Raw genomic sequence first — 16,633 nt, 5'->3', positions numbered from 1 at the left:
TAGTGAGTTGTTAGTTTACATAGCATCACTGATATCCATAGCGTTTTACGGTCAAGCCAACAGGTCCCGGCCTTGAGGAAATTACAATCCTGCCAACAATTCCTACTGTGTGTAGCACGTACTATCAGGACATCAGTAGGACTGTTCATAGCACAAGGACTATGCTTAGTAGTGTTTACATTACAAGGTTAGATGGCTAAAGGCACAAGAAGTGACAACCACAGGGAAGAGAGAACACAACTGGATTGGTACATTGCTTCGGGGAGAGCATTAATTACGGACAGTTGGACTGTTTATGTTGTGTTTGTAATATTTGCTTTATTTTCATTGAAAGCCAGCAGGATAGGGGAAGCACCCAGTGGCACAGCTGAGCTCACCAAGAGCAAACTGGATAAAAAAAGTTTTGAAGGGGTATTTGAATGGAAGGGTGCCTGGAACAGTAGGACAGGGACACTGTACCAGGCACAGAGATCAGTTGAATCCCAAAGAGAAACAGACAGAAAATATTAAAGATGACATGAACAGACACGGCAACGGGAAATCTCCAAAATAAAATGTGGGAAGTTTATAAAAATCACGTTTATTTTACCTACTTCTAGAAACCATAAAACAAAACAAAAACTTAACTTAATGGTTGTTTAGAGAAAAACTGCACTGTAACACAAAAAGGAATTCATAGCAATGTGTCCAACTACAGAGGAGTAAGCCACTGCTCTTTAAAGGGCCTTAAATATTAAATGTGTTGTTTGGAGTCTTGTAGCCCAGGATATCAGAGAGACATGGTGGGCGAGGTAATGTTTTTATTGGAGCAGTTTCTGTTGGTGAAAGAGACAATCTTTTGAGCTGAAGAAACGCCCTGTGTATGCTCAAAAGCTGGTCTCGTTCATCAACAAAAGTTGGTCCAATAAAAGTTATTCCCTTTAGTTAAAACAGTCAAACAGGAAGCTGTCATTTTGACAGTTTGGAAATGCAAGGTAGGGCTTTAGCTGCTTTATTATATAACAGGAAAAGGCTGATTCTTTCAGTTATGCTAAGGTAAACTGCTGTATAGATTTAGTTTTTATGGTTAGTTTTACAGATTAAAGTGACTCTTTAATCTTTCTTTTGGTTAAATTTAACTACAGAGCTGTCTCTGTGACTCTGAAAGTTTCTGAGGGTGACATCAATTTCCTCTGTTCTGTTTCATATCCTCAAACTGAGACTAGTCACTTTCTGCAGAAACACCTCAGCCTCATTCACTAGCCAGAAACACAAAACAGGACAAGAGTTTTTAAAAATGATTCAAAAACAGTGTCTTTTAACAGGCTCTTGGTAAATATTGATGTTGCTTCCTGAGATTAGTGCTTGGGCATCATGGTGATACATAAAATCCTACAACTTGAAGGAATGAGTCTGCTTATATGGCGAGAGCATCCAAAATTTATATCAGCAATGACTGACGTCCCCCCCCCATTCCTGCCAAGAGTTTGGAAGAGTTAAAAACCCTCTTGCTTCAAGATAACAGGCAACTGCTACCTTTGGGGTTTAGGAAGTAGCTTCCCCCATAGGCAGGTTATTCCACAGCTCTCCATTACAGGGTTTCTTGCACCTTCCTTTTAACAGCTAGCACTGGCTGCTGTCAGGAACAAGAGACAGGACTAGAGGGCCCCATATCTGGACTAGCAAATCCTCTGCTCCTAGATTCATGGTGTTAGAGCTACTCCTCACTGGGAGGGCACAATCAAGGAAAAAGAGACTATGAGAAAGGGCTCAGACCTGGGAACAGTTACCCCCGACCCCAGAGGGGAGCCAAGTTTGTGGTCAGGGTAGGGGGCAGTAAGCCCAACCTGTCAATGTGGAGGAGCACAGAGCTGAATTGAGGGTGGGAGAAGGCAATAAGCCCAACCTGTCACTATATTTGGGGGAAGAGGCACACTGGGCACAGCTCCCCAGGGACTAGGGGGAGCCAGGTGTACTGGTAGAGAAGTAGTCAGCCCAGCCTATTAGTGCAGAGGAGCACAGCAGAAAGCACAGCCCCATCACATCAGGAAACCAGTGAGCCTGGCCTGTCAGCGTGTGAGAAGCAAAGAAATAGGCAGAGCCCTGCCATAGTGGGGGCGATCTGGAAGGAGGAGTGAGGACAGTGCTCCAGGCATCCTGTCAGTATGTTTTGTACGTGGGAGGAGCTGAGCACGGCCTCCTAGGAGTGAGAGAGGAGGCAGAGAGGGGGGCAATGAGCCTGGCTTATCAATGCAAAAGGTGGGGAAGGGGAACGGAACTAGGTGCAGCCCCTAGGAAGTGAGCCCAGCATGTCAGTATCGGGGGAAGCTGGACACAGCCCCCAGGGTGGGGACAGGGAGTGCACTGAGCCTGGTCTAATAGCGTGTGCGTGTGTACTAGGCACAGCTGGGGGGAGCGAACCCAGGCTGTCAGTCCGGGGGGGGGGGGGGGCCCAGAAGCAAGCCCAGGCTGTCAGTCTAAGGCAGGGGGAACAAGCTAGGCACAGCCCGCCAGGACACCGGCGATCACACTGAGCCCGGGCTGTCAGTGCAGAAGGTGATCTGGGCAGAGCCCCCCGGGGTGGGGGCAGGGCAGCGAGCCGAGCCCGGGCTCGGGGGGAGGGGAGGCGCTGGGCAGAGCCCGGGGGTTGGGTGGGGGAGCAGGGAGCGCGCTAAACCCGGGCTGTCAGTGCGGGGGGGGTGCTACATGGAGCCACGGGGGCGGGGAGCGCGCTAAACCCGGGCTGCCTGGGCGGAACGCTGAGCCCGGCCTGGCGGGGGGAGGGGGGGACGGGGACGGACTACAGCCAACTGCGTCTTCTCCCCCAGCCCACTCGTTCTTCGACGGGAAGGGCCAAGGAGCGGGCTCAGACACCTGGTGAGACCCGGACCCTCCACCGCCGGGGAGGGGGGAGTCCGGCCTGCTCCCTCTCCCGTCTGGCTGCGGGCTGGGTGGGGCCGCTCCCGCCGCCCAGGCCCGCGGGTGGAGCGGGGGGTCCTCACCGGTCTCGGGCGCCGCCTCCAGCTCAGGCTCCCCGTCCCCGCCCTGCTCCTGGGGCCGCGGCGGCGCCGCCGCTTTTGTCACTTTCAGCGGCGAGGCGGTGGAGGCCGCCATCTTGGGTCCGGCACATGCAGGGCGGCCACAAGGCGGGGCAGCCGAGCGCCGAGCCACGGGCCGCGCCAGGTCAGGCGGGGCAGCCGAGCGCCGAGCCAGCCGCCTCCGAACCAGGCCCCACAAAGCCAGACAGGAACAGTCACCTGCCGAGCAATCGATACCCAGCCCTCGAGGCGGGAGCGCAGACACTTGCCACGCACGTAGGCAGGCCGGAGCAGAGGAGAGCCGAGCTCGCGTAGGGCCCACAGGCCCAGGCGAAGAGCCAGGCTGTGGAGGGCCCCAGGGCGCTGGCAGGGGCCTTGAGGCCGAGTCTGGCTGGTGCTGCCTAGGGCAGTGTCAGGTGGAGTTGCCCCCCCCCCCCCCGATGACCCCTTGCCTTCTACCAGCAGGACGGCACTCCAGCCTTCGCAAAAAGAAAAGGAGGACTTGTGGCACCTTAGAGACTAACCAATTTACTTGAGCATAAGCTTTCGTGAGCTACAGCTCACTTCATGAAGTGAGCTGTAGCTCACGAAAGCTTATGCTCAAATAAATTGGTTAGTCTTTAAGGTGCCACAAGTCCTCCTTTTCTTTTTGCGAATACAGACTCACACGGCGGTTACTCTGAAACTCCAGCCTTCGGCCGACCGGTGCTTGGGCATCTCTCCCGTGAGGGGCGGCCCCGCTGAGCCCAGAAAAGGGGCCCCCCTTCCCCCACTCTTGGCTCATGCTCCAGGTTCCCCCATCTTCACCTCCCCGGTTACTGAAATCCTAGTTCTCCCTCCTGTCCCTGGTCCCTCACACCACTCGACTTTTCCCCACATGGCCCAGTGTGCTGCTGTGGCTGGCTACACCTGTCCCTTTCCCCTGAAGCAGGCTCTCAATGGAGGCAGACTGTCCTGCTTGGCTCGTGGCAAAGCCTGGCAGCAGGAGGTTGATAGATGGCTAATGTCTCTCCCCCTTTTCCTGCCTGCAGTGCCAAGAAAGGCTCAAGGAGGGAAAAGGGCAGGACAGGCCCCCTCACAGCAGCCCCAGGGGACAGGTGGTCAGAACTGATTTTAAATCCTATGCCAGTCTGCTAACATAGTACAGCAGGGACAGCCAACACATCCCTACTTACTGCAGCATTAATTGCTCCATGATATGTCAAGAAGTGGCTCATTTTGGACCTGCATAAAAACAAGGAAAAGGAAGTGCCCCGCCCTCCAACTTCCCCTTTTTAAGAGCCAGAGAATGGCCTGAACGTAAGGGATGCTTTGCTGGATTTGGAACCACAAGGCAGCTAACGAGCCTTAATTCCAAATCACTCATTAACTTGTGCAATGTAAAGAGGAAATGATTTGCCTTCACCAGGAGAAGAAATACATGCGACTTTGACATCGTTCTTAAAGAGGAAGTTACTCACCTTGTGCAGTAACAATGGTTCTTCAGGATGTGTCCCGCTTGCATCCCTGTGCTGCTGCTCAGAGAACTTTGGTAGCAGTATCCCTTCGGCCCGCACATGTGCTGTCCGCCCCTTGTATTCTGCCACAAGGCTAACCAGCGCTGCGCAGGCAAACCCCCCTTAGTTTCTTCTCTACCACAGAGTCCTTGACAAGAACGCCGAAGCAGAGGGGAGGAGGGTGGGTCATGGAGCACCCATACAGACACACATCTTGAAGAATTGTCGTTACTGCACAAGGTGAGTAACCTCCTCTACTTCTTCAAGTAGTGTCCCTGTGGGTGCTCCACTGTAGTTGACTCCCGAGCAGTATCCCTAATGGGAGGCTGAGGCTTTGGAGTAGAGTCAGTTATGGATGACAATACTGCGGAATCGAAGATAGTGTCGGAAGCAGTCCCCGGTAATTGCATAGTATTCTGCGAAGATATGTGCAGATGCCCAGGTTGCTGCTCTGCAGATTTCAGAGATAACTACATTCTTGAGGAAGGTGACAGAAGAGGAAACTGACTTCATGGATCATGCGCATATTCTGGATGGAGGTACGATGATGTGACCTGATCGCTGTGTTTGATACTCTCCAAATGGGTCTCAAACTGTGTCTGAGACGATAGTGCTGGGCCTTTAGACCTTTCTGCAGTGGAGAGGAAAAGTTTAGGAGATTTCCTAAAGGCCTTCATCCTGTCCAGGTAAAAGGCCAGGACTCTTCTACGTCTAGTGTGTGCAGAACAGTCTCCCTGTTATCACAGTGAGGCTTAGGGTAAAAGGTCTGGAAGTAAATCAGCTGGTTTATGTGAAAAGACAAGGTCACCTTGCAGATTAACTTTGGGTGCGGTTTGAGAGTAACCTTATCCCCAAAAAATAATGTATGAGTGGGAAGTGCCATAAATGTTATCTCCCTTATTCTCCTTGCCGAGGTGACTGCCACCAAGAATGCTGTCGTCACAGACAGGTTTTTGACTGAACAGGGCGCCATGGGTTCAAAGGATGGCCTACTCAGACTCTTTAGTATTAAGTTCAGATTTTATGTTGGGGTGGGCTGTCTGGGTTGGGGAAAAAGGTTTTCTGTACCCTTGAGGAATCATATGTAGTTGGGTGTGAGAGCACTGAGTATCCCTCTATTTGTTGATGGAAGGGTGCTAAGGCCACTAGGTGAACTTCGAGTGAGCTAAGAGAGAGTCCTGATTTCTTGAAAAAAGAAAAAGGAGTACTTGTGAGCTGTAGCTCACGAAAGCTTATGCTCAAATAAATTTGTTAGTCTCTAAGGTGCCACAAGTACTCCTTTTCTTTTTGCGAATACAGACTAACACAGCTGCTACTCTGAAACCTGATTTCTTGAGAGTCAGTATATAATCTAGGACCATTGGGAAAGTAGCAGATGTCGGGGAAATTTGTCTTGAATTACACCAAGTCTGACACCTGGTCCACTTTTTCAGGAAAGTACAACAGGTAGCCAATTTCCTACTGTATAGTAACACTTCCTGTACCTCCTCAGAGCAGAATCTTTCTATGTGCTGGAACCACGAAGGACCCAACCTTGAGTCAGAATATCCGCAGGTTGGTGTGGAGAGTGCGTCCTTCGTTCTGCAAGAGGAGACATGGAGTGGGTTGAAGGGAGATAGGTGGACACATTGCCAGTTGTGACAGCTAAGGGTACCATGTTTGTCTCAGGCAGGAGGGAGCAATCAATAAGACATTTGCTCTCTTTTTTATTTTTAAAAACAGATCTTTTGATAATAGAGGGAACTGGAGAAAGGTGTATACAAGGTCCTTGTCCCATAAAAGGAGAGCATCCCCTAAGGAGTGCTGTCCGAGGCCTGTTCTGGAGCAGTAGCATGGACATTCTTTGGTCAGGTAAGTGGCTAAAAGGTCTATAGTTGCTTTCCACCACTGTCAGAAGTAGTACTGTTGAGTTCATTTCACATTTGTGGTCGTGTGGGAACTTGCGGCTGTGACCGTCTGTTATCGTGTTTAGTACTCCTGGAAGGTATGCTGCTGCTATTGTGACACTGTGGGAAATGAACCAGTTCCATAGCTTTAGTGCTTCTGTGCAAAGGGAGGGCGATCTGGCACCTCGTTGACAATTTATGTAGTACATGTATGCTATATTGTCTGTCAAGACTCTTGGGTGTGTACCTCTGATTATCGGAAAGAAGTAGGTGCAGGCATTCCTGACTGCTCTTGAGTTCGAGGAGGTTGATGTGAAGAGACATGTCTGTGGATGACCACTTGCCCTGTGTCGTAAGATTGTTGAGATGTGTGCCCTACTCTATGAGGGATCCGTTGGTCGTGAGAAGTAGCGATGGGGAAGGTTGTGAGAAGGGGATCCCTGTGCAGACATTTGCTGGGTCTTTCCACTAGTCCAGGGAGTGTTTAACTTTGGTGGGCAGTGATAGAGGTTTGTCCAGTCTGTCACTGTTCGGCCTGTAGACCAAGCTGAACCATGTTTGGAGGAACCTCATGTGAAGTCTGGCATGAGATATCACAGACATGCCTGCAGCAGTGTGCCCAAGGAGTTGGAGGTAGTGTCTAGCTGATATTTGAGAGTTGGTTTGTACTGCCCCGATGAGCGTGGACAAGCTTTGGAACCTGTGCTGTGGTAGGAGTGTCATTGCCTGTAATGAGTCTAGATTGGCTCCTATGAACTCTAGGAGCTGTACAGGGGTGCATGTCGATTTTTGGATGTTCATCTGTAGGCCCAGATCCATGACCAAGTCTACAGCTGTTTGGTTGGCCTGAAAGGCCTCATCAAAGGAGCAGGCTCTGAGGAGGCAATCATCCAGGTAGAGGCAGATCATAATTCCCTGGGAGCGTAGGTGAGCTGTCACCATAGGGAGGACTTTGGTGAATACTCTCGGAGCTGATGAGAGGCCAACGGGGAGTATTATGTACTGGTAATGGTCCTGACCCAGGATAAATCTGAGGAATCATCTGTGGGAAGGTAAGATCAGTATGTGAAAACAGGCATCCTATATGTCAAGGGCAGAGAACCGATCTCTGTGTTCCAAAGATGGAATAATTGCTGCTACTGTGACCATCCTGAATTTTTGAGCCTTTACAAATTTGTTCAGTGCTCCGAGGTCCAGTATGGGTCTCCAACTTCCCTCCTTCTTGGGTATCGGGAACTAAGACGTGTCTTGTAGGTGCTGAGATACAGGTTCTATGGCTCATAGACAGAGGAGGTGATCTATTTCTTGTGTTTCCTCAACAAACTCATGAGAAGTGTCTCTGAAGAGGGACAGGGAAGGGTATTGGGGAAAAGGGGGGAACAGTTGTTGTAGAACGAAGCAAGGGGCACCCACATGGATGCGATGGGTTGGTCAGCTGCAGTTGGTGTTGAAGGGAGTGGTCTGTCAGTGCCCCGACGAGGATGTCAAAACCGATGTTTTGAGGCAGATGGTTGTGAAGAGGAACATTGAGGGCCTGATGGTTTGTTTGGAAATATGGATTTTTTCCTTTGAGGCTCATAATAGCGTTGAGTTAGAGAATGGGGTGTGGGGGATTTATGCTGAAGTTGAGGACTAAATTTTCTTTTTTGTCCAGGTGTATAAATTCCTAATGACTGGAGAGTGGCCCTGGAATCTTTGAGCACATGGAGGGACGTGTCAGTCCACATTGCTGCTCTACAGATGTCCTGGATAGGGATCTGTACCATGAATGCAGCTGAAGATGCTTGTGCCCTAGTGAAATGTGCCATCAGGGCCAGAACAGCCAGGTTGTAACGTGTGAATACAAGAGGTGATCCACAGTGAAATTCTCTGGGCTGAGACTGGAAAGTCTTTCATCCTATCTGCAATTGCCACAAACAATTGAGTAGTTTTCCAAAATGATTTAATCCTTTCTATGTAGAAAGCCAGCGCACGTCTGATATCTAACGAGTGAAGTCTCTGCTGCTGGCTCTTGGCATGGGGTTTTGGATAGAAGACCAGAAGGCACATGTCCTGGTTACTATGGAATTGTGAAACCACCCTCGGGAGGAAGGCTGGATAAGGACGCAGGTGACGTGAGAGCCCTAATCTCCAAGACCCTTCTAACTGAAGTAATGGACCCCAGGAAGGTCTAGGACAACAAGGGAAGAGAACACGTTGCCAAGGGCTCGAATGAAGGACCCATGAACCTTGACAACACCAGGTTAAGATCCCAAGGTGGAATTGGTCATTGTACCTGGGGGTATAGTCTGTCCAGCCCCTTCAGAAAATGACTACAAATCGAGATTGCAAAGACAGACTGGCCATTTCACTCATGGGTGAAACGCTGAAATAGCAGCTAGGTGGACTCTAATTGATGAAACTGATAGCCCGTGCTGCTTCAGGTGCAGCAAGTAATCCAGAATGAATGCTACTGATGACTGCGTGGGTGAGACACCTTTCTGCGTTGACCAGATGGAGAACCTTTTCCACTTTGCCAGATATGTAGGTCTAGTGGATGGTTTTCTGCTCCCTGGAAGAACTTCTCAAACCAGACTGGAGCATGCTAGCTCTGAGGGGTTCAGCCATGGAGCTTCCAGGCCGTGAGGTAAAGTGACTTGAGATTCAGGTGACGCAGGTGGCTGTGGTCTTGGGATATCAAATCTGGAACCTCAGGTAGCCAAATTGGCATTTCCACTGACAGGTTCATGAGTGTAGTGAACCAGTGCTATCGTGGCCAGGCTGGGGTTATCAGGATGACTTGCGCTCTGTCCCATCTGATCCTTAGCAAAACCTCACATATGAGAGGAATGGGTGGAAATGAATAGAACAGATGACCCATCCAGGCAAGAGGAAGGCGTCTGTCAAATATCCTAGACTGTGGCCCAGGAGGGAGCAGAATTCGAGACACTTCCTGTTGTGCTTGGTTGCAAATAGATCTATTTGGGGAGTTCCCCACTTCCACAAGACGGCCTGTAGGACCTCTGGATGAATAGACCATTCATAGTGGTTGGAAAAGATGCTACTGAGGTGATCTGCTAGCTCGTTCTGAGAGCCTAGCAGATAGGAGGCCTTGAGGTGAATTGAGTGGGCTATGCAAATTCCCATAAATGAAGTGCCTCCTGGCACAGGTGAGAAGAGCGTGTTACACCCTGCCTGTTGATATAGTACATGGCTGTTGTGTTGTCTGCGAAGACTGACATGCACCTGCCCAACAGGCCAGGAGAACTGCCCTGAGCTCTCTGATATTGATGTGTAACAAGAGTTTTTCCAGAGACCAGAGGCCCTGAGTTTTGAGGGACCCCAAGTGAGCTCCCCATCCCATTATGGATGCACCTGTGATGAGGGACTCTGATAGTTTGTTCTCGAGAAAGGGACTCCTGTGCAAACTGCTAGCGGGTCCAGCCACTATAAGCCTTTTTAATGCTTGGAAGTGTGCTTCTGGGAGAGAACCCCTGGCCTGTACTGAGTCCAGAATTGCCCCAATTAATTCTATTCTCTGGACCAGGGAGAAGGTGGATTTCTGCGCATTTATGAGCGGACCCAAGTCCTGGAAGATTGACTGAATTAGACTCACATCTGCCTCTACCTGACATCTGGACTGACCTTTTACCAGCCAATTGTCGAGGTATAGATAGATCTGGACCCCCTACTTCTTGAGAAAGACCGCGACCACCAAGCATTTTGTGAACATCTGAGGGGCCACAGAGACCAAACGGGAGCACCATAAATTGGTAGTGCACCTGGTTAACAACAAATCTGAAAAATCTGTGTTTCTGAAAGATGGCAATGTGGAAATAAGCATCCTTGAAGTCAAGGGTGGCATACCAGTCCCCTGGATCCAAGGAGGGAATGATGGGGGACAAGGAGACCATGCAGAACTTTAGCTTCTTCATGAATTTGTTGAAATTTCGCAGATCCAGAATCGGTCTGAGACCACTGTTGGCTTTCTAGATTAGGATATAGCGGGAGTAGAACCCTTGGCCCCTTAGCTCTGGTGGAATCTCCTCCACTGCTCCTACCCTTAGGGGAGACTGAACCTCCTGGGCTAGAAGCTGCTCGTGAGAAGGGCCCCTGAAGAGGGATGGGGAGGGAAGGTGGAAAGGAGGGGTACAACAAAACTGAAGGGCATATCCTAGTGCTATCATGCGTAGCACCCATTGATCCAAGGTGTTATGGGCCCACACTCGATAGACGTGGGATAACCGGTCTACAAAAATTGGGGAACTTGGATCCAAGCATTGTCCTGGCATGTCATCCCCGAGCGTACCATCAAAATGCCTGCTTTGACCCTGCCAAGTGTCTGGGGGTTGCAGATACAGATGAAGACTATGTCGGAGGTCTCCTCCTGTAGCTCCTACTCCTTCTCCGACTATAGTCTTGTCAAACAGGTGGGGGGAAGAAGCGAACAACCAACTGTGGCGTATAATGCTTCCTCACTGGGGATAGAGTGGGAAGGCCCAAGGATTTAAATGTATCATAGAACCATAGAATATCAGGGTTGGAAGGGATCTCGGGAGGTCATCTAGCCCAACCCCCTGCTCAAAGCAGGACCAATCCCCAACTAAATCATCCCAGCCAGGGCTTTATCAAGCCTGACCTTAAAAATATCTAAAGAAGGAGATTCCACCACCTCCCTAGGTAACGCATTCCAGTGCTTCACCACCCTCCTAGTGAAAAAGTTTTTCCTAATATCCAACCTAAACCTCCCCCACTGCAACTTGAGACCATTACTCCTTGTTCTGTCATCAGCTACCACTGAGAACAGTCTAGATCTATCCTCTTTGGAACCCCCTTTCAGGCAGTTGAAAGCAGCTATCAAATCTCCCCTCATTCTTCTCTTCCGCAGACTAAACAATTCCAGTTCCCTCAGCCTCTCCTCATAAGTCATGTGTTCCAGTCCCCTAATCATTTTTGTTGCCCTCTGCTGGACGTTTTCCAATTTTTCCACATCTTTCTTGTAGTGTGAGGCCCAAAACTGGACACAGTACTCCAGAAGAGGCCTCACCAATGTCAAGTAGCTCGAGTCCTTCAAGCTGTGTAATTTAGAGTCTGTCTGCTCAGAAAAGAGCAATGTACCCTCAAAGGGGAGGTCCTGCAGAGTTTATTGGACCTCATGTGGCAAGCCCGAGGATTGAAGCCATGAGCTCCTGCACATAGTGACTGTTGAAGCCATGGGGTGGGCTGCCAAGTCCGACGCAACAAGAGCTGCAAACTCTGGTCTTGCTTCCTGAGGTAGCAACTCCTTAAACTTTTGCATAGAGTTCCAGGAGTTGAAATTGTGTCTGCTCAGGAGTGCCTGGCTGGTTGGCAATCCTGAGCTGGTGACCCCCCTGTCGAATAGACCTTCTTCCCAAAAAGGTCTAACTTTTTGGCATCTTTGGCCTTAGGTGTTGGTTCCTGTTGGCCCTGCCTTTCCCACTCAGCCGACACGTCCAATGAACCCAGTGGCGTCTGTGTGTACAGGAACACAAACCCTTTCGCTGGGACAAAATATTTCCTCCTCTGTCCTTTTTGCCATTGGCAGCAGGGATGCCGGGGTCTACCACTACACCTTCAAAGGGTCCATGATGGCATCATTCAGGGGCAGTGCCACACTTGCAGGGCTCGTTGCTGCCAATATATCCACAAGAGAGTGGGAGGATTCCCTAATTTCGTCCACCTGGATCCCCAGGTTTTGAGCTACCCTCCTTAGGAGCTCTTGATGCACTTTATAATCCTCCTGTGGGGGCACAACATCAGTTCCTATGACTGTCTCATCTGGGAAAGAGGAGAAGGATGCTTGGACCGGCACTGAGCCCTGCTCTTTGCCTTCAGTACCCACCAGTGCTGTTTCCTAATACACAACAGTGGCCTTGGTACCGGAGTCTGGATCATGTTCTGGTGGTGGAGGTAATCTGGGCTCCGAAGCCACCAAATATGATTTCCTGGCATGGGACCCAGTTTGCACTGGGAATGCCCAGGGCTTCCAGAAAAGCCATTGCATGGGGAACTGCCACTGCCCTGGTGGCCACACCGCTGGTCGGACCCCTTGACTCGAGTCCATAGCCAGATAGTGTCTAGACTGGTGATGCTGGCTTCTTTGTGAGATGTAAGACTCCACCTCCGAGTCCATCTCTGAGGATCCCTCTGGATACCAGGGTAGAGTGGTGCTGACCAGTGCCTCTGACCGGTGCCAGGAGTGGGAGGGGACTGGGACCGCGCTATAATGGCTGGTTTCCCCTTCGAAACTATCTGTGGCCTCGAGCCTGCAGTGGTCTGTCCTGTCGGTGCCTCCCCTGACTGTTCCCAGAAGGCCGGAGATGACAGTACTGGTAGCACCCGTAAGTCTCTCGCTGCCGCGAAGGCCTCCTGTGTCAATGCCACGGGTAGGATTGTGGGGTTCTGGTGCCTCTCTCTCAGTGGTGAGTCTATCGGTGCTGGTCTCAATGGCTCCCTTTCCGGGACTGGAGTCAACAGCACGGCATGGAATGCGGGTGCCACAGGATGGCCCTAGCCGGGTTTCACTCTGGCAGTATCCCCCTGTCTTGCTGATCTGTGTTGGTGATTGGCCTCTGTTGGTCTTTGTTTCTTCACAGACACCGACGATGGTGAACCATGCCTAGTGTCTCTCACCGGAGAATCTCTCTTTGTCCCTGGAGATGCAATCGGAGTCTCTCTCCTTGGTGCTGGAGACGGGGAATGGTGCTGGGTGTCTCGAAGTAAGGCCGGGGTGCTCCTCACTGAGGCAGTCGGTAGTTGGTGATGGGTCTGAGTGTGCTGGCTCCGATGGAGGTCAGAGCACTGCCTCCATGAGGACAGAGCAAAGTTTAGCATCCCTATCCTTCTTGGTGCAGGGCTTAAATTCCCTACAAATGTTGCACCGCTCTCGCACCAGAGCTTCCCCCAGGCACTTAAGGCAGCTGGATCGGGGGGTCACTCACAGATATAGGCTTGTGACAGGAATCACAAGGCTTAAAGCCTGGAGATCGAGGCATGTCCCAATGCCAGGGAGGGAGGGGGGTTAATCCCGGTTAGTGAACCCTGCTAAGTAACTAAACTAAAACTTACTTCTAAACTGCAATAAACTATATATAAACAAGAGTAGAGAGACTCCACTGGGGAATACTTGCAGAAACAAGAACGAAAAGCAGTTCCAGCAACCATCATGAGTGGTAAGAAAGAACTAGGGGGGTGATGGGTCGGCAGGGACCTTTATATCGGTGCTATGAGAGCACAACTCCCAGGGGCACCAGAGCTGACCTGACGGATACCACTGAGGGAAAAACACTTTCCAGCAGCGGTGCTCGGAGTGAGCACACACCTATATTGGAATGGACATGAGCAAGCACTCTAGGAGGAACCACAGCTGTAGAGATGAACCAAGCTGCTGTGTTGGCTGCATCAAGCGCAGTGTGACTCCAGGAGCTGATCAATGAATGCATAGAGCTTGACTTAATTGATGTAGTTGTATTTTGCTGTCAGAGCTTGATAGTTTGCAATTCTGTATTGTAGCATGGTGGATAAATAGGCCTTTCTCCCAGATAGGGATTGGAGTGGTGACTCAGACCCCCCTGCCCTTGTGAACAGAAGAGAGGGCACTTCCTGTTCTCAAAGGTGGTGAAAAGATGGATTTCTGGCAGTCCCCATTTCTGGAATATGCTTTGGAGAACCTGAGTGTCTAGCTCCCTTTCACAGACTGTGGAAGAAGTGTCTGCTGAGGGCATCAGCTCTGGCGTTCTGGATGCCTGAGAGGTAGAGTGCTGAAATCTGGATCTGGTGGGCAACACACCAGTTCCAGAGCTTTGTGGCTTTGGCACACAAGGAGGGGGATCTTGCTTCTTCCTGCTTGTTGATTTAGGGCATGCAGGACATATCCATAATTGTCCTGCTCCTGATGAGGGGCAGGAAATGGAGGCAAGTGATCCTGACCGCCCTGAGATCCAACAGGTTGATGTGGAGACTGGCTTTGTGGGCTACCCATCTGCCTTGAACTTTGAGGGTGCTGAGGTGGGCTCCCCATCCTAACAGGGATGCATCGGTTGTTAGAGTCACTGATTGGGTTGGATGACAGAAAGGGAAGCCCACATAAACATTGAGTTGCTCCTTCCACCAATTTAGGGACTTCTTTATGTGCAAGGACACCATCACCAGACTGTCCAAGGTGTCGCTGCTCGGAGAGTATGTTGTTCTGAGCCAACCTGAAAGCAGTGAAGGTGTAGACTTGTGTGACTGGCCACAAAGGTACAAGCTGCCATACTGGAGACAGTTGAAGACAGTTCCTTACTGTGGTGTGAGGGCTTCCCTGAATTGTCCCTACCAGACCTGACAAGGTCACAAATCTGTGCAAAGGTAGGTAAACTCTGGTTGTCAATAAGTCTAAGTATGCCTTTGTAAAGAAATCCACGCTGGTACCAGTTGAAAGGATACAGTTTATATTCAGCTGTAGGTCCAACTCCTGGAACAGAGCAAGGCCTGTCTGGGTGGAAGATAGCACTGCCTCGAAGGAGCATCTCTTGAGTCATCGAGGTACAGGAAGACCAGGATTGCTTCCTGCTGAACGTAAGCTGCCACTATTGTTAGAACTTTTGAAAACACCCTTGGGATGGAGGATAGGCCGAAGGGGAGCACTTGGTACTGGAAATTATCTTGGCCTATGGTGAACCGTAATGGCATTGGCACCTGCCTTTTGTGAGCACCCCCACCCCCCCCGCCAATACGTGCCTGCAATCACTCAGTTTTGAATGGGGCAGCACCCACCTCTTGCGGGTCCCTCCTTTCTGGTCGTGTGTGAGCCTGCTTTTCTTTCAGTTCTTACAACAGGGTGGCACCACCTCTCATGGATGTCCCTGGGCTGATGGTTTGTCAGCGGGTCTTCAGTGACGCATCCCTTCAGCCAAGTCACACACACTGTCCCTCTTTTGGGGTATACAGTGTCTAGTTCTCTCTCACAGCCTTGGTATGGGGCCATAACACGAAGGCTTCCTCTGCAGAGACACTGCCTTCTTTAATAACCCAACAGGCTCATCTTGGTGCCCTCAATTGGTGTTCTTTCAGCAGCCCTCCCTGGGCTCAGTCTTCAACCAGACTAATGGGCCCATCACGGTACTCTTGCCTGGTCTGGCTATGTTCTGGGTTCAGTCCACTGGACTCAGTCTGCCTGCACTGACCTGTTCATGGTCCTGCTGCTCTTCCAGCCAGCCAGGCACCCAGCCTTTGGCAGCCTTCCCTGGGCTCAGTCCTGTCTGCAGTAGCTGTCCGCAGTCTTCCTTCTTTGAATTCCAGGCAGCAACTGCGTGCTCTGCCCCTGCTGCTTCCTTTTATATGGTCCTCCTGACCCCTCATTGGTTGCTACAGTAGCCCCTCTATGCTGCCTGGAGGACTTCTCTGATCTTTTCTGGGGCGGGGTGAGGAAGGGCTGTGAGGCCTTCAGCAAGGGGCCTCCAGGCCTAGTCCACCCAATCACACAAATCATATGTATTTCTTGTGCAGCGGGTATATAGTTACATGGAAGTAGGTGTTTTCTAGATTGAGGGCTGAAACAAATCCAATTCCTCCAGTAAAGGAATTATAGTTGCTAGAGTCACCATTCTGCTTTTGAGGCTTTACAAAAACTTGTTCAACAGTCTTAGATCAGCCTCCATCCTTCTTTGGTACTAGGAATTATTTTGAGTAGCACTCCTTGCCCCCGTGAGGGGAAGGGACTGGTTCTATAGCTCCTGATTGCAGGAGAGTCTATCTCTTGCCTCAGTAGAAGCTCGTGAGAGGGTTCCCTAGAGAGGGACATGAAAGGGGGGTGGAAGGGAGGTAGTGACATAAAATGGATAATATAGCCCACTGTTATGACCTCCAAGACCCATTGGTCTGTGGTAACCTGCTCCCAAACCTGGGTGAAATGGGCTAAAAGGCCCAAAATCCAGAGGAGTGGGAGAGTTTGAACCTTTCGCCAACACATCAAGACTGCTGTTTGACACATGGGTGGTTGTGGAGGGTGTTTGGGCAGCCCTCTTCCTCTAAAACGTCTCTCTCTTTCTGGGGGAGTTCCATGGGTCTAGGATAGCCCGAGAATTGTGCAAGGTGTGACCTCTGGACAGTCGGTATAAAATGTTTCTTGTTCATAGGTGCGTAAATGCCCAGGGAACGTAGGATAGCCCCGGAGTCCTTCAACGTGTGAAGGGAATTGTTCAAGGTCTCTGAGAAAAGCGTATGACCATCAAAGGGGAGGTCCTCTACTGCG

The 16,633-nt window shown here is 50.6% G+C and overlaps 1 protein-coding gene across 8 annotated transcripts in view; it reads right to left on the bottom strand.

Moving 5' to 3' along the window:
* The window catches only part of WIZ (WIZ zinc finger), a 150,396-nt gene that overhangs the window by 17,221 nt on the left and 116,542 nt on the right, over positions 1-16,633 (bottom strand). The window contains exon 1 of one of the 8 annotated variants that reach the window (XM_074935098.1): positions 2,982-3,136. The exons of the other annotated variants lie outside the window; for them this stretch is intronic. Within the exon in view, the coding sequence (XP_074791199.1) occupies positions 2,982-3,093 (112 nt within the window). The 5' untranslated portion in view covers positions 3,094-3,136. Of the gene's footprint in view, positions 1-2,981; positions 3,137-16,633 lie in introns of those variants that run through there. 8 annotated transcript variants of the gene reach the window in all.

Source organism: Natator depressus, chromosome 20 (assembly GCF_965152275.1).
Source record: "Natator depressus isolate rNatDep1 chromosome 20, rNatDep2.hap1, whole genome shotgun sequence".
NCBI classification, from domain to species: Eukaryota; Metazoa; Chordata; order Testudines; family Cheloniidae; genus Natator; species Natator depressus.
The sequence above is the reverse complement of the archived record's forward strand: the minus strand, read 5'-3'. Positions and strand labels throughout refer to the sequence as shown.